At 34.0% G+C, this 25900-nt stretch overlaps 1 protein-coding gene across 3 annotated transcripts in view; it reads left to right on the plus strand.

Moving 5' to 3' along the window:
• Positions 1–23754, plus strand: part of LOC121412771 (WD repeat-containing protein on Y chromosome-like) — a 49977-nt gene extending 26223 nt beyond the window's left edge. For all 3 annotated transcript variants that reach the window (XM_041605544.1, XM_041605549.1, XM_041605553.1), the window contains 15 exons: positions 2301–2406; positions 6477–6628; positions 7265–7367; positions 8304–8490; positions 8968–9128; positions 9926–10094; positions 10955–11047; positions 11850–11908; positions 12269–12347; positions 18287–18358; positions 19519–19558; positions 20002–20090; positions 21088–21362; positions 22262–22368; positions 22829–23754. In XM_041605544.1, coding sequence (XP_041461478.1) covers positions 2301–2406; positions 6477–6628; positions 7265–7367; positions 8304–8490; positions 8968–9128; positions 9926–10094; positions 10955–11047; positions 11850–11908; positions 12269–12347; positions 18287–18358; positions 19519–19558; positions 20002–20090; positions 21088–21362; positions 22262–22368; positions 22829–22982 — 1846 coding nt within the window. In that variant the 3' untranslated portion in view covers positions 22983–23754. The remainder of the gene's footprint in view (positions 1–2300; positions 2407–6476; positions 6629–7264; positions 7368–8303; positions 8491–8967; positions 9129–9925; positions 10095–10954; positions 11048–11849; positions 11909–12268; positions 12348–18286; positions 18359–19518; positions 19559–20001; positions 20091–21087; positions 21363–22261; positions 22369–22828) is intronic.
• The last annotated feature ends 2146 nt before the right edge of the window (positions 23755–25900 follow it).

Raw genomic sequence — 25900 nt, forward strand, 5'->3', positions numbered from 1 at the left:
GAAATTGGGAAGAACCCAAAATACCATGAAATCGATTTTAAATCTTGTATTACCATCTCAGTTGAAAATCCTGCTCATGGTTGCAATGGCTACATTGCAGCTTGATTATAAAAAAAAACATTTGCAGGTCTAACATTATGTTCCCCACTATTCAATTTCATTTTTTTTGTGTTTTAAAACAAATTTTTCACTTCAATTGTTTTGTCATTTATGTTCTGTAGACTTAATCAGTCACCAAGAATTTGAAGTTGAAATATATGATTTTCACTTAAAAACAAAAAGGATGAAATAGCCTTTATTTTTGTGTTACACCTTGCTTTCAGTTTCTAATTTCTTATTTGGTGGAATTGCTCAGATATGATATTGTTTTGTTTAGAAATCATTTGAGAAATGAACCTCAATAGTTTATAAAAAAACACATTGGTGGCATTGTTTATAAATTTTGGGGGTTCTTTTTCTTCATAATACTCCAAGGTTTATGTAGGCAATGCCATAGCTTATGCCTCGGCCGCATTTGCTCTACGGCGGCCGTACGGCAAGTCGAAAACAGTCGTTTTATTCAATTTAATGAAAACATCTATATGTAGCTGGTACAAAAAAAGAAAGTTTTCGACTCACCGTACAGCCGCCGTAGAGCAAATGTGACAGAGGTGTTTTTATCAAAAGCTGATAATTATTGTTACCTTTCAAGACTAAATATAGAATTCTTGATGAAAAATCCCAATCATTCTTGTATGTAGGCTAAATTGGCAATCAATATTTGAGGAAGGCTATTCATTTATTCTTGTTCTTTTCTTTGTCATGGTATCATTTGTCCTCTTCACAATATAGAGAAAGAGTGTTGACAATGGGTAAAGTTTATTCATCCATGGACAATGGATCCTATAATTTGAATGATTATGTTATCAACATTATCTAGTTATTATTTATATAACTGACATGTTTTCCCTACAAATTGTATTTTATCAAGTGGCATTATGGCGATCGTGAAGCATTTGAGAAGAAATGTTTTTTATGTCCCTTGGGGATAATTCATTCCTTCGCCGTTAATCCTCTTAAATCCTCTTAAATCATTCATTGTGCATTGTGCAGTTGGAGAATGAATAAAAGGAGCATCGTTTATAGCCAATTGAATTCTTGCTGAGCATCAATATTTAAAAATGTGAAGCCTGCCTTGCTAAATTTGAAAAGTAAGGATGAATAATGAATGTTGAAGTTCTACAAGATAATGATCAATACACAAATCATTGTAATAGTTCCAACTTTCTTCTCCAGCGAGAAAGAAAATCAAACTGAAAGAGAGGAAGAGTGAATTAACCCTAATAATAATAGGTTTAATGTATGATTTAGTAAATATTAATAGGTTTAATGTATAATTTAGTAAATATTAATACATGTAGGTTTGATGTCTAATTTAGTAAACATTAATAGGTTTAATGTACAATTTAGTCAATATTAGTATGTTTAATGTATAATTTAGTAATTCAATATATTTGACTATTTTTACTATTATACAAAGAAAAGTACCAAAATCTATTATATCTTGCATAAATTTGCATAAATTAATTCATTTTAAAGAAATAAAAGGACTTACATAAATTCAGCTATACAACTTTCTAGATTACAAAGAGTACATATTTCTTGAACCTTGTGCAAAAGTTTGAGACAATCGGGCGAATCGCGGCCAAGATCTCGGGGGGGGGGGGCATAAAGGCACCTCCCTTGTAATAGCAAAGTTTAAAATACCCTGGGAGTATTAGGGTTAAGGGAAGGTATAAAAGGGAGAGAAAGAAAGGTATAGAGAGGGCAAGGAAGAGGAGACAATTGAAGAGAGAAGGATTGAGGAATATTTAAATCAAGTCAGTGAGTGTGAAATGGTCAGAATAAAGATTTATCTAGAGCTAAGATGATTGTATTTCAATACTGGACTCAGATCAACAGATTACTTCAAAATCTTGCTGATTTGTTTGGGAAGAATGCACAAGAATTTTTTCGTACATTACTCTCTTATAACAGGAATAACCTCTTACTAATCTTCCCTTATTATTATGTGAGTCTTTTCTTTAGATGTCTTCATTTGTACTTTGATATTGGTTGTGTGTAAATCCTTCAGGTTTCTGTTTGGAAACTGGCAACTACATTTACCTTTCGTAGCATTTTATGCCGAAATGTTTCTATTTTGGGTTATAAAGTGATGAATTCCATTTTATTCATTACATGTCATTTGATCTAAGGTGCACAATTGATTTGATGATTTGAAATTAAAGTTAATTTTAAATCTTTCTTCTTTTTAATTTCAGCAAGCCAACTGGAATGCTAAGAGGGCACAACGCACCAATCTTCTCTCTTTTCATAGCTCCTGCAGAAAACAGAATCTACAGTATATCTCAGGATAAAACAATCAAGGTAAGAGTCTCAATGGATTTGTATATATCCCATTTCCTCTGTTTAAATGTGCTTTGCTTGCCCCTGCCCCCCCCCCCCCCTTTGCACCCCTTTATACCTTTTGACTTGATTATATATTTTCTTTTTATATTGTCTTAAAATCTTAGCTGTTCACAGACATACAGTTTATATTTGTTTAGCTTTTAGCCTCCCCTTTCCCCCTCCTTCCCTCCTCCACTCACTCTTCCCCCTCCCTTTCTCTCTTTTCTGCATGTTATTTTTTTTGCAATTTGAGTTATATAACTGTTAAACAGATCCTCCATCGATTTTGTAAGTTTGTAATTTTTTATTGATCATCTATAGAACTTGTAACACATCTTCCATCCTTTTAGCATTAAGACTTAGATAATTCATGTTAAAGGGAAGTTCACCCTGACAAAAAGTTTATTGTAAAAATAGCAGAAAAAATATTTAAAAATACTGCCGAAGTTTTGAGAAAAATTCATCAAATAATTAGAAATTCATCAGAATTTTAATTATTTGATTTGTGACGTCATATATGAGCAGCATTCCTACATAGCGAATGGTAAAAAATCAATGAAATGTCATTGAGAAAATTGAAAATGGTTTTCACTGTAACTTTTGTATATCAATAGACAAATCATTTCACACCCTAGGCTATCATCACACCCTAGGCTATCATGGTAAGAAAAAAAAATTTAGTCATCAGAAACCATACAAAATTTGAAATTCAGGCATTTTACATTACATAACACATGGGGGGCAGCTGCTCGTTTATGATGTCACAAATCCAAAATTTTGAACTCTAATAAATTTATTACTCTTTAACGGATTTTCCTCAAACCTTCACCAATATTTTTTACTATTTTTTCTGCTATTTTTACAACAAAGTTTTCTTCAGGGTGAACTTCCCCTTTAAAAGGGCCCTGTCCTCGTGAGAGGAACCATCAGCCCTGTAATTACCATTTAGAGTTGTCATCATAATCTTTATTGACAGATTCCCTAGAGGTGTGAAGGTGAACATAATCATAGATTGATTTTAGTAATCATTCATAAGTCATCTTGTATTTGCTCATCTTTCTCCTTGTTTATCGACTAGACGACATGATGTTTCTCTTCCCATTACTTGTTGCCTAAAGTGTTTCCTTCCAGTAGTTGTGCATCTCTTTCATTGTATTATTCATGTTCTAAAGGTGTGGGAGATGGAAGGCGATATTGATCTTATTGTATCGGCAACACATAAGTACTTTGGCGGGCCTTTGCTCTGTATGCCCTAATCAATAAGATGGAAAAAATAAGTTAGCGTAAATTTTATTGAAAGTAAAGACTGTGTGGCATGCTTGTATTTTCATGCAGTGTTCCACCATGAGTGAATGTTCTAACTTATCATTTCTTATCATTATAATAACGTACAGAAAGGTTTTACGAAAAGGGGGTTATATAACCATAGATCCTACTGTATATTAATTTATTTGTAAAAATAGACCAAGAAACATATAATTTCTTTCTTAGCATTATTCCTATTGATTGATTTGACAGTAATAAATCCACTTGTGTATTGGAAAATGGAAATGTAACTCCTCTTAATCTAGCAACACACGTATGATGTATTTTTTTTTATTAATTTTCATTATTGAAATGACTCGTAAATAGCAATAGAATGGTTAACTTTTTATTGCTCTTTTTCATTATTTCGGTTACGTGAGCATTCCACTTTAAATCATTCTGAATTGTAATTCCTAGGATTTTCATCGTGGTTACACATTGCAATTTGGTATTATTTATATAGATCACTTGCGGTTGAAGAGGTTGTTTTGAAAATGAAATTGACATTGTAGAGCATTTTGATGCATTGAGTTCCATACCATTTCGAGATTTATACTAAAGATGTTAAATTTTCTTTCTGGGATTTGAAATGAAAATTTTATGTAATATGATATATATGCTTATTTTAGACACTATTTTTTTTATTGAACTATTTTTATTTTATTTTTTAAAAGTTTTTATATGGTTTTCATAATTTTGTATAACAAATCACATATAATTAATACAAGTAATTTAAAATATAACAGAATGAATAAATAAAAGAAAAAAAGCAGCATACACATTATTAGTTTACATTAGAAAAAAGTACAGCTTATCAACAGATAATACTTGATAAACATGTATTAAAATCAGTCACTTTGTCTCTTCTAAGTATTCCTCATCCCCTATGATATAGTAAAGGCAAGGATGTAATAACAGAGGGATAAAAATCAGGTGATTCACCCATTATTAAAGATTAACAAAATTAAGGCATCTTAAGATTTTCTTCAGTTACAAAAATTGATGATAGAATATCTTACAACTTAAATCTCCATTTCCGAAAATGGCTTGTAAGTATTATTTTGCTTGGCAGTACCATATTCAATATCCTTGTTAGAGGTCAAATATGCTTTATAACCATCAACAGTTGGTGGTTTGTTCTGAAATTTACAAATATAAATATAATACTTAAGCAAAATTTAGACATTTTATTAACTTAAACAATATCTTCTGTTATAGTGTATCTGCATTTATTTTATCTTTAAAAAATGGGGGGGGCAAATTGCTTAATTCCTGTATTTCTGTCCAATATCCAATATTATAAGATTAAATACAACAGAGAGGAATAGTGAATGATCTTTAGAGTTACTAAAAGAAGAAACATACCAATTTTGAATATTTTCTTGTTCATTACAGGATGACAGATTAATCTATATGTCTTAATTTACTCAGGATTTACACAGGGAAGTGAAGAGAGTAATTATAAGAAATCAATATAATTACTCAAACATGTCCATAACTACATGTATTAAGATATTTTCTCTCTGATCCTCATTCCCATAACTCTTCATACCCGTACATAAATAAAACATGTATTAAAATGAAATCCTGCAAGAATTTAACATGGGATTTTTATTGATTATACACAAGCTAGGTGAGAAGATCTTACTATATTTACAAAAGATTAGAAATAAAACCTGTTTGTCTGTTTTGATCTGTTTAGGGCTGAGGACACTGGCTTTTCACCCACTTCTAAAAGTATATTTTCCAATTGATCTGTTCGCCCATTGTGAATTCCCAGTATGACGTCAGTCCAAAGAAGTTTATTGGTTGTTACACATCTGTCTGAAGAGCCATAAAGAATAGGGTGTCACTTGGAGAAACTGTTGGCAATTGTTCTTTTATCAAGTGGTCCATATCCAGATGCTCAAGAGGAAAAGGAATCTATTGATTTCAAACTTCATGCCTTGTTGGAACTGATTGCAGAGGAAGTTCTAAAATAGCTTGATCACACCTGTGTCTTACCACTTCATTATGATCTTGGGATTCAGAGCTGAAAGTGGGCGGTTGGGATGAAGTCTTCCTTTGCAATGCCTCCACATTGGTTCTGTGTTTATGAGGCCAGTTTCACTGTTTCAAGTGAAGTATCCTACATCGATGTCCGCTAATGGTCGTTTCAAACCTGATCCTTGATAATTTGGAAGTATTATACTCAAATGGACTATGATAATTTTTGATGATCAGAAGGAATTAAACATTGTCTTCGTTCTTGAATAGTAGAGGTTTTGTTCTCGTTCCGGTAATTTACTCATGCAATCTGTAAGTTGTTTATTCACTTACTGTCTGTTGATGTACAATGTAGTTCAGAGCTTTCAACTCTCCCAGATTCCTTGTAGATCATTTGTGTTCTTGTTGAGGTTTACCTTGCAGCCTTTGAAGGGTGCCAGAATATTATATTTATGCTCTCTTGTACATCTCTTCTTGCATGTAATGCCATTTGAATTGACCTCCTCTCTTGTCTATAGTCATGTATACTCTGATATACCCAAAGAATCATGCCGACATTTTGAGAATTGAAAATGTTTCTTACAAATGTCAGCTTACAAGAATCCTCTATTTAGACATCTTAAGCTACAAACTACATATACAGGATGTATCATGATTTCTTGAATGTGTACCAAACCGCACAACATGAAGGAATTTCACTCTTCTGAGTGATTGCGTCTGTAAGTTCACCCTATGCTGTTATATGTTTTTCCCCTTAGGTGTGGGATACGAAAGACCAGGTGTGCATGCTGACGATTCGTCCTAAGACACACAAGATCAGAGGTGACCTACAAGCTGCTCACTACAATATAACATCAAAGGCATTCATCGTAGCTACAGACCAAATGGCAATGCTGACACACAGAGTAAAGTAAGTGCTACATCTGAATGGACAGTGCGAATTTGACCAAACTCAGGATCGTCAGTTTGGGGTTTTGAAGTTCTCAATAACCCTAAGTCCTGGACTTACACCAGGTCTCATGATTGTTATACCTGAACAAAGACCCTGTATCATGCTTACATGTTTTAAAGTGAAAACTTTGGTTATCTTCTGGTTGGTTAGTCTATCCCTATTGCCCTTATATTCTTCTTACAGTCATCCTGACACTAATTACTTAACAAGTTCTAGGCTTGGTCTGGAGGCGTTGTTATTGTAATTACTTTTCTTTATGAATAACAGTTAGATTGATTTCTTTTTGTGAAAACTTTCAAAGATTTGGCCATAAATCTTGACTCTTATTATACAATTATCTTGGTGTCCAATGTTACCTGAGCAAACCTCTTTCAGTTTTTAAATATGCCTACATTCTCGTTGACTTCCTGGTTTGATGCCTCTTTAATAGGATGCAGTATGACATTGATTGATTGCTCTTTATCATCAATTAATTGGGACGTGAGGGAATGGGTTCAGAACATAAATATGCTCGAAGGGATCATCTGTCTGGGCTAGTTTTATCCTTGAAGAAACTGTTTTCTTAATGTACAATTTTTTAATAATCTCATTTAGATCTTTAGAATTACGAGAAATCCCTACCACACACCGGACACCAATCCTCTGTGCGAGATATAACAGTGAGTTCAAGAACGTTGTGACAACGTCTGATGCATCGGTAAGTGTGAAAGGCTCAGTTTTATCTTTCCACCTTGATTTTTCATTTCTGTTTAACTTGTTATGGATGAATTTGTATAACTCTAAAATAACTCCCACTTGGTATCTTCGAATAGTTCATACTACTTGGCGGTACCACAGGTACCTTTTTAGTTTTCTGTGTAACTCAGACTATATACTGGAAGCACCGTGGTGTAGCGGTTCTGACTCTCGCATTGTTTTGTGTTTGAATCCCACCATGGCCTAGCATCCTTTGGCAAGGTGTCGATCCACACTTTGCCACTCTCACCCAGGTTCTAATTGGGTACCAGTAGGAAACAACTGTCAATGTGGTTGGTTTACAAGTGTGCGCCTAACAGGCTGCTTGAAATGCTGTGAATCCAGTGACTGGGTAATAATAATTGTGAAGCGCTTTGAGCAGTCGTAGATTGATAAAGCGCTATACAAATGACAATTATTTTTATTATATCTTCACTAGATTATGTTATTTGTTTGTTTATTAATGAATATGATATTTTTCGCTAACATAGTTGAATTTTATACATGATTTCTAAAGGAAAGTATTGCTAGAGGCTTGCCAGAAATACTATCAAGTAATGTTATTAACAAAATGGATTCAATTTATTAAGTTAGTTGATTACATACTTTTTTGTTAGATGCCCAGAAAATACTGAGTTAAAAAGCAAAGTAAATTGTGTTCCGTGATACAAAGGTATCGCTAAATAAAATGGCCCTATGAAGATCATCTTTGCATGTACATTTTTCTCAATAGATTGATGAGGAGCCAATCAGAATATTTCTTTCAAATTAGTGATTAATCACCAACCTTTGTGCCCCAGGGCTCTGGTCTCTTGCTGAAAGTGAATCAAGAGGTCTCTGTATGAAGAAGGTATTTTTTTTAGAAAATGAAATATTGTGAGTTACTTGAATTCTGCAGGTTGTCAAGCTATGGGACTTTGAGACAGGCCACCTCGTCTTTGAGTTCTCTCAAGCTCACAACAACAGCGCCATCACAGCTCTGACCTTTGATAACACTGGACGAAGGCTGATAACAGGAGGGAGGGACGGCAGGCTGAAAATTTGGAACTACAACAATGGCCATTGTCTCAAGATGCTAGAGAAAGGTAAAGCAGTGCTTCAAAACATAATTGTCTTCACTTTTGTGTTCAAAGTTCTAATAGGATATGATTCCAATTTATGGTTACTTTATCTCACATGTACAAAACAAATAATAATATAGGATTTGCATAGTGCACCTTGCTAGGTGATGTAATAGTGATGTTTTGTTGAAATCTTGAAATTGGGCAATGGATTTAGCTCAATTGAATAATCATATACATTTATATGATATATACTCTAGTCAAATATGAATACATTATTGCCCCCTAGAAATTAGTGCTCTGTGTGTTGACAAGGCTATCCAATTGAAAGAAAAATTAATCAATATATAAAAAAAAATAGAACCACATAATTAAAATGAATAGGACACCATAGTAGAATGGTTGTAGTTGTTACAGTAATTATGCTAATAAAGTAGGAATAATTAGGACTGATTTTGTTTGCAATGCATTACAATATTTCTTTGACATTCTTCTGATCAGCTGATGGCAATGATGAAGTGACAGATGTTGTGTACATCGAGATGAACAAAAACCGTTATGTGATCTCGGTAGGATGGGATAGGTCTATCAATGTCTACACAGACTCCAGTGAAGACTTCAGACACATACAGAGACCCATGCCACGATGGACCGACGATGAGGTAACTATCTCATAATCTTCTCTTGTACGAGGTAGTAGATATTAGTTGTCAGTTTTTTGTTTCCTGAAATGCAAATTTTGTCTTTGTCTTTGATGTACAAAACACATGATGAAGCAATGGAAGATACTGAAAATCTTCAGTAAAAAACAAACTAAAAAGTAGGTTTACATTACACACACTACAATATTAAACTCGGCAACCACATGTTAAACACTCGGAACAGGTTTGATCAGCAGCGCACTGTCTTGTTTTATTGGATTTTGCTTTGATTTTAAGGAGTGTATATATCATAATAATTCTAAATTTTTGCCTAAAAAGTAGGTTTTGTAATTTTTTTTCTGTAATACATATCAAGGTGTAACTGGGGACCATGTTTGATGTCAACGGGGAGTGATTCAATTCCCTGATACCAGCATGACACGATGTAACCTCAGTGTTAAACATCATCATTAATAAATATTCTTATCTTGGTTTGTTCTTGCCATAGATGTCTAATGTTGAAAATGATAATATTGACAAGTTCATACTTACAAAATACACAACGTAAGCTGCTTTTATGAAGTCGTCCTGGAAACTTAACTGGGCTCTTCTTTGACAAGAGGGAAGACTCGTTTGTTTAATATTGCTTAAAACCCATGGCCTGTTTAAAATTATATGCAAACTATGCATATTGATCAGGTTTAAATCAATTGTTGTTAGTTTATAGAGTTTTCATTGTAAGTTTGAAGAATTTAACTTCATCACAATTCCATTGTGGAATTATTATTTTTTAATCATATATTTTTTTTAATTTGCAGAAAAATGGTCATCAGGAAGACATTCTGTCTGTCTCCGCCTGTCCACCATCTCTCCTAGCTACATCCAGCTATGATGGAGAGATTATTGTTTGGAATCTAGTCTCGGGATATGCTTACTCTCACATACAGAGCACTAAATACTTTGATGATCATGATGAGAGATACAAAGGTACTAGTCAGTCATTTCATTTCATTTGATTGATTCATTCATTTCACACACGACAGTTGATGTGCGTAATCACTATTCGAGATAAACACGAATAAAGATTTCCACATTTTCAACTGCCCATTGCTATATGATTGTGAAGTTCAACAGTATGAAGAATGCACATACCAAGAGCCAGGTATCTGCTGCTGCATTCCATGTTAAAAAAGTATCGGATGAACATCAAATCTTGATGTAGCAGTGATTCAAATACAAAGTGTGCGCACCTGTGTGCCACTTCGTGAATTTTTTACAAAGGATTTTAAGGCTTGTGTCGCTTTTTCACTTTCATTATCTCATTAATTAGAGAGAATTGGGTTCTAAATTTTGATGAAGTGATAGACCATGACTAGAGAATACTAAAACGGAAAGAAATTAAAATTGATTTTTCATCTGATTTTGGGACATTGTGCCACTTCGTGGATTCAGCGACGATATAGTTGTTAGTGTAACAAGAGACTAAGCAGATGGATGTTTCATGAAGCTTTGTGTAAGTTCAGGTGGGTGTTTCATGAAAGTTGTCAGCACTGACTAAATTGTCAGTGCTGACAATTTCAGTGAAATCCTTGGTTTTGATTGGCTGAAAGGCACTGGCCTCTGACTGTTACTCTGGTAACTGTCTGAGAAAGACAACTTGTCAGTGCTGACTACTTTCATGAAACGGTCCCCAGAATGACTGGTGAATCTTTCTTGTGCTCTCTGATGTACATCAATCACCTGCTCAATAGTTGCATAATAAAATAATTCAAAACCATTTTCAATGTTGATACTTCATTTCAAAGCATATTTAACACACCATATGATTCTTATGTCTCATTTGATAGCTGATGGTGATGAGAGTATATCCAAGGTTCTATTCATTCCATCAAGACGAACTCATAAAGGAGCAGCTCAACTTGTAGCCAGTGGACCCAGAGGTTAGTTTACTTCTCTTTCATCTCAAGTTTTATTCTGTCATATTTCACAAGTATTTACTATTGACAAGAACCAATGTTGCTAAAAAATCTATTTTTTCAAAGCCAATCATTTGGAATAACCTTCCTTTATATATAAAAGATAGCCCTCCCTTTCCGTTTTCAAAAGGAGACTAAAATCATATTTAATTGACAATTACACTACTTAATTCATTTATTATATTACAGGCTTTATCATTACTTTGTTATATATTTAGGTTTTTTAGGTGTTGTATAAGTTTTTTTTTAATCAATTTGTATTTTGTTCTATTGGTAGCAGCACCAAGGGCTTCTCTGCCTTCTAAGCTGTCTCCTTGTTTGATGAATTATTTCTATTTCTTGTATATTTTAATATGTTGATAAAAGTTATTTTTAATATATGAACGAAATAAGTGCATATGAAAGAATGTATTGTAGTATTTGTATTGTTGTCACAGTATGTTCTCTTATATGTTTAATCTAGGCATAATAAATATATATTGAATCTTCAAATCTTGGTGGAGAAAAACCTGTATCTATCAGATGTAACTTTTTCAGGGAGCCAAAAGATAAGGCCAGTGATAACTTTCATGTCAATTGTAATACAAGTTAAAAATATCTAAACTTCCAAAGCTACTCTCACTTTCTGTTTTTATAGAATCTACTACATTGATGCAACATGCATATTAAACTTTGGCAAAGTAAAAACAATTACGTAAGGCAGTGCTATCTATAATTGCACCAACAGGTGTCAATGATTTTTTTACAATTTTGTTTATTTTTTCAGGTTGTATCCATTTCTGGAATGTGTACAACAATGGCCAGCTCTATGGTAGATTCAATTGTGTAAGTTTATCCAGATCTTAAAATTTTATTTTAAAAAATCAAACTGTTTCATTGACTTACTGCTTATACGAAGTAGAATGCAAAGTTTCCCCTATTCATATCTGCCCTACAGAAAATAGTCCTTTTTATGTTAAAACGTGTTTTCAGACATGGCAAAGTTAGCATGAAAATAACCAATAAGCAATATATCTCGGAAATGAATCTAGACTAAAGTGTCATATTTTTGTATTCTGAGGAGATATTTCAAGGGTTTCTTATTTTTTATAACTTTGTTACAAGAATATGATTGATTGGTTATACTATTTATGTTGTTTATGATGTCATTCAAGAGTATACTATTATCATCACTATTATTTACAGGTAAAGAAGAAAGGTGCTTCGGTCAACTGTATGCAGCTTTCTAATGATGATTTAACTCTCTTCACGGGTGACTCATTAGGTATGTATGCATTGTAACATTTTCAATATACATATTAGTGGCTTATTATATTTTATAAAATAGGTGTAGTATTTCAAGCATCGCAATTGGCCAATACGTGTCACATGACATCCAACTTTTTTGTGCACTGCACGGCAGTGCAAAAGGTGCGCAACGAAAATTGACATTGCACGCTCAAGCAAACCAGTGCGGTAGAAGTCCAACAAAATTGTACTTTAACTTTTTAAAAATTTGTTTGTGTGTTGCTATTTTTATAAAACAAATAATGCACTTGCTCTATCGTGCGTAAAAGTAAATGCAGAGAAAGCTCGGTTTCTTTAGATGGTGCACACTGGGCACTCGCCGCCTGTGGCTCGTGCACAGTGTGGCACCTATCTAAAGAAACCTTACATGCTATGCATTTCGACTCACAACTCGGCTGCATGCATTATTTGTATATTGTCATTATAGTCTGGTCTGTTAGCGTCAAAAATGCCCTACTTGTGGACACGGTGGACAAAAGCATGATTTTTTCTCCAGACCTTTGTTTATGTATAAGAATTAAGAATGGGGTATGCTCCAAAAAATCTGGCTGCAGGAACAGTGAAAAAATGGGTGAAAATGTCAGAATTTATGAGTTCAGATTTGTCTGATATATAGACTAGCGCTAGTGCAAAACTCAATAGCAGTGCATTATTTTGCATTGGATTAGTTCTTGAATTCAGACCCTTTTTGAACAGATCTTCTGTTTGTCCTCGCATCTCAATGCACCAAATATCTGAATGAAGATGCTAACCAAGCCGAAGGGTGACGGTGGAGGGGGTTGAATGTTGGTGTGTATGTACATATTTTGGTCTTGGGGGAAAGATGTGCAAGACACATTTTTTGCATGTGTTGGAAATTGTGTTGCCATGGTAACAGTGTATCATTGCAAAAATAATGTAAAAATCTTGCAGTTAGAACCACTTCCTCTGTTTTTAACCGATTCTCATTAAATTTGGCACACACATTGGTCTTGAGGTGAAGATGTCTAAGACACACTTTTGTGTGTCTTTCAGAAATCTTGTTGCCATGGTAACAACATATTATCTGGTGAAAATTGGGGAAAAAACCTTACAATTCAAACTGTTTCATCAGTTTTCAATCAATTTTCATGAAATTTGGCACACATTGGTATTGAAGTAAAGATGTACAAGGCACTTTTTGTGTGTGTTTCCAAAATTGTGTTGCCATGGGAACAACATATTATATGGCAAAATTTAGGTAAAAACCTTGCAATTTGAACTACTTCATCAGTTTTTTTGTTGTTGTTGTTATGAACCAATTCTCATGAAATAATTATGGCTCACACATTGGCCTTGAGGTAAAGATGTGCAAGAACCTTTTGTCAGAGAGTGCATTGCCTTGGTAACCACATTTAGCCAGAAATATGGGGAAAACTCATTGTGGATCAGTCTACTTCTCAGTTTTCAGCCTGTGCTCATAAAAGTTGACACAAATATTCATTTTGGGTAAAGATTCATATTCAGTATTAAAAGGGAATCAAGCCTTGGTCATAATGTTGTGTGCATGGAAAAGGATAAAAATAAGAATGGTGAAAGTTTTAAAGAAATCGGACAAGCAAAATAAAGTTATGGCTGCTTTAAAATTAAGATCCCTAGAATTCAAATTGGCAACTGGGTAAGTAAATTATGACAAGGGGTGAGGCCGCAAGGACAACTTTCCCATAAGACTAGTACTTAGTTATCAGGATTTTTGGTTTTCTCCTAAATCCCTATTCCATTGGGGCCGTACTATAAACCCGGTAGTATGTTTTATGTCCTCATGAAAGAAAGATATAATTTGAAGTAAAACTTTTGAAAAAAAGAAATTTTAGCTAAATTATTATTCCAGTACATGGAAGAGTGGTCCTTGCCTTCTTACATCACTATGACATCCAAATGCGGTCAATTTGAAGTCTTCATGGGTATAGTGATTACCAATGTTTATAACTTTAATATGTTCACAACTTTGTTATGGTTTGTCCGATATTGTTCTAAACTTTGACCTATAAACTTGTCTGATTTTTCATTTATATTATATGACCTTTATAACGTCATATAATAGCGCAGGGTATTAATCACCTTCAATAATATTTATAGGCTTTTTTTGGGGGGGGGCGGAGAAGGTCCTTAAAAACTGACAACATAAAAATATAGAAGGTTAAAGGCCATGACCATGAGGAACTTAAACACTCTTAAAAAAAACACCCCTTACATTTTTTATTTGGGGGGGGGGCTTTAGAAAATTGCCACATAAAGAGTAAAAGGAAATTATAACGACTAGGAACTTAACCCCCCCAAAAAAGGGGGAATCCTTTACACTTCAGCATATTAATTTAAAGCCTCAAACATTCTGCTTTGAAAAAAAAATGTTTCCGGTGTCCAATTAATCAATGTTTTATTTGAAGCATGAAGCAGGGGCTGTCACAGAAATATACTGAAAAAATTAAATGAAAGAAAATATAAGGCTAAAATCTATTGTGCACATATATTTTTGATATGGTATGTTACTGAGTCATGGATTTGCAAGTGAATTTCTAAAACAAGTGCAGAGATTTTTGTATATATTTATATTTCTATAATTAGTTGCATGATTAAAGGTACACTTTAAAATATGTCAGAAAAAATATACTTAGAGAGAGACAGGAAACAGGAGATGGCATGGTGAAGCTCAAAATCAAGAGTGATGTGAAAGTTAAAAAGAAAGAGTAGGAACGGAATATGAATATGAATAAAAGACTGAGTAGGAGAATATAAATAAACAATGGTTAATTGGGTACTGTAAACAATTTTTTTTATCAAATCAGAATGCATTAAACTTCAAATGAATGGTCTGAAGTGCAAAGGACTCTTCTTACCTTTGAAAGGGGGGGGGGGGGCATTTTCTGCTAAAAAGTATATCAGCCCCCTATTTTTCGGGGGGGGGGGGGGTTAAGTTCCTAGTCATAATCCTTTAACTGTAATTTTTATGAGGTCACTTTCTAAAGACCCCCCCCCCCAAAAAAAAAAAAGAGTAATGTCTAGCTTTGAAAATGCATTGACCCCTGAGGGACAAAGGTGTAGACTGGTTTGAGCATGGGGAAGTAGAACTAAAAGTGGTATGGGGAGGGGTGCACATCTTGGGGAGGTGGAACTAAGGTTTGGAAAATCAGCTGTTGAAAGTAGAAGGGGTACACATTTTGTTTTGCTTGCCAGTGTTGGAACTCCTCTGCTTCAGCGGAAGGTTTCATATTCACCCAGTGTACCTCCAGCCTATATCCCCTGAAGGGGATGTGTTTTTTAAGAGTGTTTATCATTTTTATGTTTCTAATGGCCACTGCCTTTAACCTTCTTTGATGTCAGATTTAAAGGACTAATCCTGCCCCTTCCCCCCAAACCCAGAAATATTAATGAAGGTGATTAATACCCCCACATTTTAATGCAGAGAAGACATTTAGAATTTGATATGAATCTTTACCCTAAGATGAATATTTCTTCCAATTTTTATGACCACTGACTAATAACAGGGGAAGATGTTTGATCCACAATAAGTTTTCCTACATTTCTGGTTATCATATGTGGTTACCCTTGTAATGCACTCTCTGACAAATGCAAAAAAAAGGTTCTTGCACATCTTTACCCCAAGGCCAATGTGTGAGCCAAATTTCATGAGAATTGGTTCAAAACTGATGAAGTAGTTCAAATTGCAAGTTTTTTACCTAAATTTTGCCATATGATATTTTGTTACCATGACAACACAGTTTCTGAAACACACACAAAAAGTGCCTATAGTACATCTTTACTTCAATACCAATGTGTGTGCCAAATTTCATGAGAATTGATTGAAAACTGATGAAGCAGTTTGAATTGTAAGTTTTTTTCCCAATTTTCACCATATAATATGTTGTTACCATGGCAACAAGATTTCTGAAAGACACACAAAAGTGTGTCTTAGACATCTTCACCTCAAGACCAATGTGTGTGCCAAATTTCATGAGAATCGGTTAAAAACAGAGGAAGTGGTTCTAACTGCAAGATTTTTACATTATTTTTGCAATAATACGCTGTTACCATGGCAACACAATTTCCAACACATGCAAAAAATGTGTCTTGCACACCTTTCCCTAAGACCAAAATATGTACATACACACCAACATTCAACCCCCTCCACCGTCACCCTTCGGCTTGGTTAGCATCTTCATTCAGATATTTGGTGCATTGAGATGCGAGGACAAACAGAGAAGATCTGTTCAAAAGGGTCTGAATTCAAGAACTAATCCAATGCAAAATAATGCACTGCTACTGAGTTTTGCACTAGCGCTAGTCTATATATCAGACAAATCTGAACTCATAAATTCTGACATTTTCACCCATTTTTTCACTGTTCCTGCAGCCAGATTTTTTGGAGCATACCCCATTCTTAATTCTTATACATAAACAAAGGTCTGGAGAAAAAATCACGCTTTTGTCCACCGTGTCCACATAATTTCGCTAACTGACCAGACTATTATGAATTGCCAATTCTGACCAGTCATCTTGCAGAAAATATCAGCATCCTTAAAGAATATTGTTACAAGAGATTTGGAATCATAATATAATACCAACATGATGACATCACATAACTTTGTTAGAGCATAGCGATGATGATAAGCAAGGAATTCATGCACTTGGCATGCTGTATCAGTGAGGTAGGTATTGTTTCTGAGAGCTACATGAGGTTCACCAAGGTTCTACACAGAGTTAAGAAATTTCGACTAGATAATTATTTATGCTTAATTTATATAAAATGTATTCATAGATCACAAATGCTTCTATGTCATTTCTTCATCAATTTCAATTCTATATCCTCAATTTATGTCACCAATATAATTCACTACAGTGTCAACTGGGCTGAAATTCAAATTGTTTTAAATTTCGTTGCGAGATGCCGGATGAGCTCCACATCATTGATGTGCTAGTTGTATTTGAAAATAAATTTTTCCTTTCCACCATGAAAATCACATGAAGGGTGATGTTATTAAACCATTTTCATTGTTTTTGTAATCCACAAACAGTCCTAATTGACATGTTTATACATGTACTTTGTATGATATTGGTTTTAAAGTTAACATTTTGAATGATCATATGATGGATGGATGTAGATTTTCTAGTTCAAGGTTTTGTTCTGTAGTTAAATGCGGACAGATTGATATTAAAGGTCAAGTCCACCCCAGAAAATTGTTGATTGGAATTGATAGACAAAAAACAAGCAAACAGCGCAAATTTCATTGAAATTGGATGTGAAATAAGAAAGTTATGACATTTATAAATTTCGCTTGTTTTTTGCAAAACCGTTCAATTCCCAACACAGCGATATGCAAATCAGAGAGTTGATGGTCTTCACTTACTATTTCTTTTGTTTCTTATTGGTTGAATTATACAATAGTTCAATTTTTACAGATTTGACAATAAGGACCATCTTAACTTTAACCATAAACTGTTAAAATAATGGAAATTCCACATGTTCAGGGAGGAATAAAAATTTGTTTCACTTGGCAATGAGGAGAATATTAGAATTTTTCATATTTCATATAATAAAATACAAAAGAAATAGTGGGTGGGTGACGTCATCAGTCTGCGAATTTGCATACTGACCAGGATGTGCATATAACTGTTTCATGAAAAATAAGCGAAATTAAAAAATGTCATAACTTTCTTATTTTACATCCGATTTTGATGAAATTTTCAATGTTTTGCTTGTTGAATTTTTCTCATTTTATTCAAATCAACTTTTTGTTGGGCTGGACTTGTCCTTTAAAGAAATTTATGATTTCATTAAAATACAACAGCAAAGATAATTTTTGTCTCTTCAAGCTTTTATTTGTTTGATTTGGTTCTACATCAGTCGTTTTAATCTTCTGATTCACACATTCACTTTTTATTAATTTTTTTTAAACCTAGGTTTCGTCTCTGTCTGGGATATTGATCATTATTGCCTTGACCGCCCTGAAAACATTGAAGAAGCTCCTGAATGTAAGTGTCATAACATTTCTTGATCTATAAAATGCCTTTATGTTCTTTAATGTCAATTCCCATATGATGGTGATTATCATTAATCAGAAACTTTTTGGCCATCACCTTGTGTTTGCTCTAAGTCTTAAAGGGGAATCCAACCCAAATAAAACTTTCTTTTAGAGGAAAAAGGAAAATCAGACAAGTTGATAGGTGAAAGTTTGAACAATATCGGACAATCAGTAAGAAAGTTTTAAATTTTTAAAAGTTGTGAATATTGGTAATCTCTATACCTATGGAGATTTCAAATTGGCAACAAATGTGATGTCAAAGTGATGTAAGGCAAGGACTACTTTTCCATGTACTCCAATACATAAAATGACTAAAATTAAATTTTTATCAAATGTTTTACTTCAAATGATATTTTTCTTTCATGAGGACATACAATATACTACCTAGGCTATATTTAGATTACAGCCCCACGGAGAAAACCACAAATCCCTGACAATAAAGTACATGGCCTATGGGAAAGTCTTCCTTGCCTCTTGTCATAATTTACTTACCCAGTTGCCAATTTGAAATCTACATAGTCTTAGATATCTCAATCTTAAAATGGCCATAACTTTCTTATTGCTTGCTCGATTTCTTTCAAACTTTCACCATTCTGTTTTATTTATTTTTCTCCTTTCAAATGCAACATTGTATTGCCAATGCTGGATTCCCCTTTAACAATTTCAAATTACCTTTATGTACTGGTATGCTTAATTTTCAACACTGATTGTAGTTCTAATTGAATTTATTTTGGGGGGAGGGTGGTGGCATTGGATCTGAATATGAACATGGATCATTGTTTTCAAGTTTTCTTCAATTCTACACTTGAATTTTAAGTCCTAGGTAAAGTGCCCCCATGACCAATCCTTTGTCCCCAAATTGAATAAGATAACCAGCCTTTTGGCTGTCACATTATATTTTCTACGAGTCTCAATTCTACTTACTGCTGTATTTCTTTATTAAATTTTGAAGCATATATCTGTGATTTTCTTTCTAATTTTTTTAAATTTAATTTTATTCATTTATCTATTTCATTTTTTTTTGGGGGGGGGCTGATTCCCCTAAGTTAACTCCTTAGAATTAACAGTTTTATCATGTTGAAATAATTACACTGTTCATTTATTTTCCAGTGTTAGGGTCATGGAGAGGTCACATCCAGAGCATTACAAGGTTTGTCCACTTTGCAATACTAGTAATTAATTTTAATTAAGGGTGAATTCAAACCAATACCTATGTCTCTACTGTGAATCATATTGCATTTTGAACGGTTGGCAGTGCTTTTCTCCTTCTTAGCGGTTGAATCTTTGCTAACTTAAGCAACTTTCGTGACTTATATTTGAGATATTTCTCACTGATTGTGGAGGTTTGGAAACTAATCTTAATTGAAATGTATTAGACACAGATCGGAATGTAGATATTTCTAATTATGAATGTTTCAAATGGAATCTTGTGCAGTTCCATCTGTATTACAATTATAGTAGAATCAGTAAAAGACTCCCTTTAATGCAAAGTTGAATAACAATTACAATTTTGTTCAATTGAAATTGATTTCCATTTAATGCTCAGAGAGCTATGTGAAAATTGATTATGGTTGATTTCTTATCCATTTGCAGTATGAACCTTGTCGAAGAACATAGCATTCTAATCACATCGTCACTAGACTGTACTGTAAGGCTTTGGACAACAGAGGGCCATTATGTTGGTGAGAAAAATGTGACACAAAAATGTTGCTCTAAACAATTTTTTTGGTGGGTGGCTAATGTGGGGGCATGTAGTCATTTATGTAGGCCTTTGGTTTTTATGTTGATAGTACCAAGTTCTAGAAAGCTGTTTGTCCCACTTACTGTATGCCTTGTATCATATGGGAAAAGAGCATTTTAATATGCAGTCAAAGACAAATTTCCAGAAAATATTAATGAATGTTGCTCTCTCAATCTATTCAAGCCAAAAAGTATTACCCATTCCAAAGATAAAATCAAATTTTTCCTGATTAGTGATGCATGGTATGGTAAGTTCCAATATATGATTGTGTTTTTTTCTTTCTTTCTTTTTTATTCTACCATTTCAGAGCGCTAAGAGACTTAATTGTAATGTGCGCTATATAAAAATCATACTTGAATTCCCTATTGCATGCCATATATAACACATCTCTGCATTGATCAGGTTGTGCTCTGGAGATGCGCTCTATTGCATATTCATCAATCAGATATCAATTATTATGTCAGTGTTGGCATTTAAGCATGACTTAAAATCATACTTAAACTCTTAGTGAAACAGCCCTTTGGCAGGCGTCCTGTTATGCTTATTCCAACTGAATTCACTAAAACATAATGGCCGGTATTCTGATGTCAGGTTTAACTTGGACCGTGGTCTAACTCTGCTAAAATTATGGAAAGCCAAACATGTCAAAATTTTCCTTACATCGCATGTTTTTTGCTCTTTCCCAACTTATGAATGGTGAAGAAAGTTATCTTATCTATCTTTCCGAAACAGTTAAGAATGATTTTGGTGAAAAATGAGCCAATTCATTTATATTATATAGATTTATTCAACTATTGGCTGTCCATTATTAAACCACAACTTTAAACCAGAGTTGAAATTAAACCTGTCTTCAGAATACGGGCTAATGGGTTTATCATATAAAAAAGGTAATTGCTATAAGGCCAGGTCTAATTGTATAATGTGTGCCCTCATCTTAGGTACGTTTGGTCAAGATGATCCTTGGGATATCTTCAACCCGACCACCTTCAAACATCCCATGGTCCCTTACGATGTCCTGGTCGACCCCCAGAGCATGCCCAACCACCCCATCTTTGATCAGAAGTCGACGTCGTCGGTGTCGGACTACATCTGCGATGAATCCCTGGACGATGGCCAGGCCGGTGGGGATGTAGACATACTGGATGATGGAAGTAGTCAGGGGGACGAGAACGGAGAAAAGGAAGAAGTGGAAGAAAGAGAGGATGACAAGAAGGTAAGATTGATGAATAGTTTTCTCAACTATGGAAAGCCAGAAACAGTATAATTTGTCGTCTACAATGCATTCAAGCATGCTTGAAGAATGATACATGCCTGTGCAAGCATCACCAATCAGTGTGCTCTATTTTATCAAAAAGGAACAGTACAGTACACCTTGTTGATGAATCATAGTTTATTACCTTTCCACGATTAAAAATTACACATTTAGTGATTTTTTTTATCACTCATAATTATTTTTAGGTTCACCTTTCCCCTCAGCTATAACACTGGATGCGTCTGACATTGATTAATATACAAATAGCGAATAGGCATGAGTGCGACGGTGCGAGATTTCGCATGAGGTGAAAGAAAGATGCCCTATTCAACGAGGCTAACGCCTCGTTGAATAGAGCGTTTCTTTCTTTCACCGAATGCAAAATCTCGCACCATTGCACGAATAAGAATATTCGCTATTTGTGTTGTACAACGCCTCGGTATCTAGCGAAAATATGAAAAAACAAGAGTTTTTCCCTCCAGTAATCTATGAAAAGGGAGCAAAAATATTGAAAGCGAAAAGCAAAATCTCACAAGCTGGGCCCACTACAAGCGCACATGATCTTGGACAGCATTGCGCATTTAGCCAGCGGGCTGTACGCGCATTGTCACCTTATTAAATGAAATCGCATTGTGACGTCACCTCGTAAAACCGTGCAATGGTACATTTTGGACGGTACATTTTGGATGGTACGTCTTGTGTGCAACGGTACGAATGTGTCACATTCAGCCTCCCATTTGATCGCGTACAACAAGCTAAGTAGGCGTTGTACAATTCAATATGAATTACATAATCATTGTACAAGGCTAGTATCCATTTAAAAAAATAATTTGTCACTTATATGTCTGTCTTTTATTCAGAGTGAATCTACTAGCTACATCAGCACTGATGAGAAGTTTGTTTATGATGATGAGATGATTGCTGCAGAACTCAAGAAGAAACCATTCAATAGGGGCTCTGGTAAAAGGTAAGTTAATTTCTTATGATGGCCTGTGATGATGATGATGGTGATGGTGATGATGATGGTGATGATGATGGTGATGATGGTGTTGATGGTGATGATGGTGATGATGATGGTGATGGTGATGATGATGATGGTGATGATGATGATGTTAGTGGTAAATGCGGTGACAAAGACAACAATGACTGATGAAAATAAAAATTTTGATGATAAAGGGATGGTGGTGACTGGTGACTGTGATGATGAAAATGATTTTGTTGTAGACAGTGGTGGTGGTGATATTATTGATGAATATGAGAGTAGGACCAGTAGATGTATCTTTTGATTTTGAGTTCCTTTAATCAGTTTTACAGAGAGTAAAATAATTCCAGTATGCAATTTTAATAGATAGAATTAAAATAACATCCTCTCTCTAATCATACTCTGTTTTGAAAAGCAGTCATTTTTGTGTATTATTTTTCTTCAGATTACGGCATGAAAAGCTCCGGTCTATGCCCAAGGAGAGGGCTGTCACCAGCGCCTACCAGACCCTCAAGTGCTTTGACCTGGAGGACACGCCCCCTCTCGCACCCCCTACCAGGAGCAAAGATAAGACCAGTGATCCTTTCACATTCTCGTGATGTAAGACTGGTCAACCAGACCAAACTTTGAGGTCATTCCATGAACTTTTCACCTTATGAAAACGTAAAGCGATCCTTCCGCTATTTAGTTATGAAAAGTTTGGTGAACTTGTCACCAAGAGAAATGAAGGTCAAATTCACTTTTGAATTCTCATAGAGAGGAAAGAAGGTCATATTTGACTCTAGAGGATCTCATTCTACAAGACAGGCTGGAAAGTTCGCGGTTCTTTTTACTTCTTGCGAATGTCAGCTATTAATGTAAAGCCTTCCAGTTGATTGACATTGACATTACATCGTATTCATGTGTCATAGAATGCCAATTAGAAATTAAAGGAGATTTATTTAACTTTAATAATGTCCAGTCACTGGTAGGACATACAACCATTCCTGTACTTGGAGGATTCTAATGATAGACTATTACCTTGAGATGACAATCAATAAAATATATTTTTGTAAAGTACATCAAGCTTAGTTTCTTTCAGGTCAAATATAGTATGGCATTGTTTTCATGGTAGTATATGAACAATAACCTAATCATGAAATACATTGTTTGCAGGTATGTTATCACAGTTATCGTATTCTGGGTATACATTTTTTTTATAATATTTAATCCAAAGTTTATCCGTCCATTGTCCTGTAACAAATTAAAAAAAATATATATATCAGTACAATGTATTGCAAGCCTTTAGTAAAGAATTGAAACTGATTTTATATGTTCTGACATTACATTCTTCCGTCCATCAAAGAATTATTCAAGCTGATGAAGTATTTTGACACTGGAAAAAAAAATTGGCCTTTAGAATGGTTTCAATGTACTTAGAATTTTAGCCATATTTAGTGGAAGGAGGCATACACACAGCCATTTTAACACCCTTTAATAAAAATAATCATAAAACATTTTTATGATGTGGATTTACACCTGAGAAATTCAACCACCTCATTTCATAATAATAGTTTTAAAAAATAAAATAATTATTTTAAATGGCCGGGTCCGTGCATTAAAAAGAGCAAATAAAAGCAGGATTCATTTCATCATAATCAGCATAATGCAAGTACATTTTTTTAATGGTTTAATTTATGATAATTCTGTTACCATGGTTTATTACCAGAATATCATGAAAATTGTTGAAATGAAAGAGTTAAGGTGATAAGACATATTTTCCTTGTATTTACTTAGTAGTGAAAAGGAAAGTAAATTACAAAACAGGCTCACAAGGTCACAAACCCTAAACATGTTGGAAACAGAATTTCATTGCTCAATATCCAACATTGTTGGACATTGCTATGGTCACATCAGGGAAATATATTATGAAGCATCTCAGATTCAAGCACTTCAGTAGCTTATAACAATTGTGAGTTAAAATTGCCATTCGTTTCATGAACAGATGACATTCTGAAGAAACGTTTGTAATATACGCCTTTAATCGGGGGGGGGGAGGGGGCCTGAACAATTTTTGCGATAAATCTGCCGCACAAATTTTTTTGACCGCGTCGCTTGCTGAATTTTTACTTTCAGTTTCAGTTGCAGCCCCTGGAAACATGATGGTCCCGAAATTACTCAAAAACCTGAATTTGTGTACAAATCCAATGCAAATAGTGTTTTTAGCCAAAATTCATAAATGTATCATTATTTTTCCTTTTACTGATTAAAATCATCTTGTTTATGGTCAAATAAAGCCCATGACAATTTCCATTGAAAAAATTAGCGAAAAACAAATAGTCAAAACACAGAGAAATATATAAGAAATTTATAAAACAAGAAAATACATAAGAAAATAAATGTGATGTTGAAATTTGGTCAGATTCCTATAAAGAGTCTATGAACCAAAAATTAAAATTTTGGGTGCATTATTTAGTCAGAGCAATTTTTTTATTTTACGCATAAATTAGCATAATTAATTAGCAATGAGATTTTTCACAGAATTTGATCTTATAGTTTTGTAGATTATGCCATGGGTAACGCACATGCCAATTTTTTTTGCAATCGGCGGCTGAGATCATAAGGGGGGGGGGGCTACATCAGCCTCCCCCCATCTTCTTAGGTATTAAAATAGCCCAGTCTATTTAGGGTTAAACAACAGGGTTATAGTGTTTGATCTAGAAAAAAAAATGTATTTATTCATATTGCTTATTGATGACTAACATTGATGTTCTAATGCTCATTCTTACTACCAATCTCAATTCAATTAATGAAGTAATGACTTCTTATTAACAATAAGAGGGTCTAAATGTTCACAAAAATTTGATTTGGCTGGAAATCAAAATATGTACTCCAACTATGAAATCTCAGTAAGAACCATAATTTGGACATAGAATATATACTGTTTAGATGTGATTCTAAAAGCTTAAATCAATTTGATCAATTTTAATATAATTGTGACCAGCCATGAAATCACCAATATTTTGCTGCACTTGACACCAAATAAGAGTAGAATCTGTTGAAATTATTGTAGAGTTAATTTGAAATTGAAAAAAGGTTGCTCTCATATGAGCATTTCAATATTAAAATGCTGAATTCATTTCACAGGATGAAAAACTTTTAAATTTTGTTTATGAATATTCACATAATAATGAATAATGTATTTTGTTTCATTTTGATTTATACATAATCGGGACTGTGTAATATGTGTGTCTTTTTAAGAAGTGCTTTGAATATTATATTTATCAGTACAAATTTATGCACTTTTTGTAAATCAAGTCTATGCAGAATTGTGTATAGATCATTTCGTTGGCAGCATGTAAATATTCTTTATTGGTTGTATCATATTCAGGCATTATTATTTTCAATTTAATGTGTTCAGTGTATGTTATTAAATGTGATGTAGTTGGTCAGTGCCTTAATAGAAATAAACATATTTCATATAATCTGAATTATTTGTAAGTGATGGATTTATGTGCATAAGTAAATTAATTGTAAA

Source organism: Lytechinus variegatus, chromosome 1 (assembly GCF_018143015.1).
Source record: "Lytechinus variegatus isolate NC3 chromosome 1, Lvar_3.0, whole genome shotgun sequence".
In the NCBI taxonomy this organism is placed as follows: Eukaryota; Metazoa; Echinodermata; class Echinoidea; order Temnopleuroida; family Toxopneustidae; genus Lytechinus; species Lytechinus variegatus.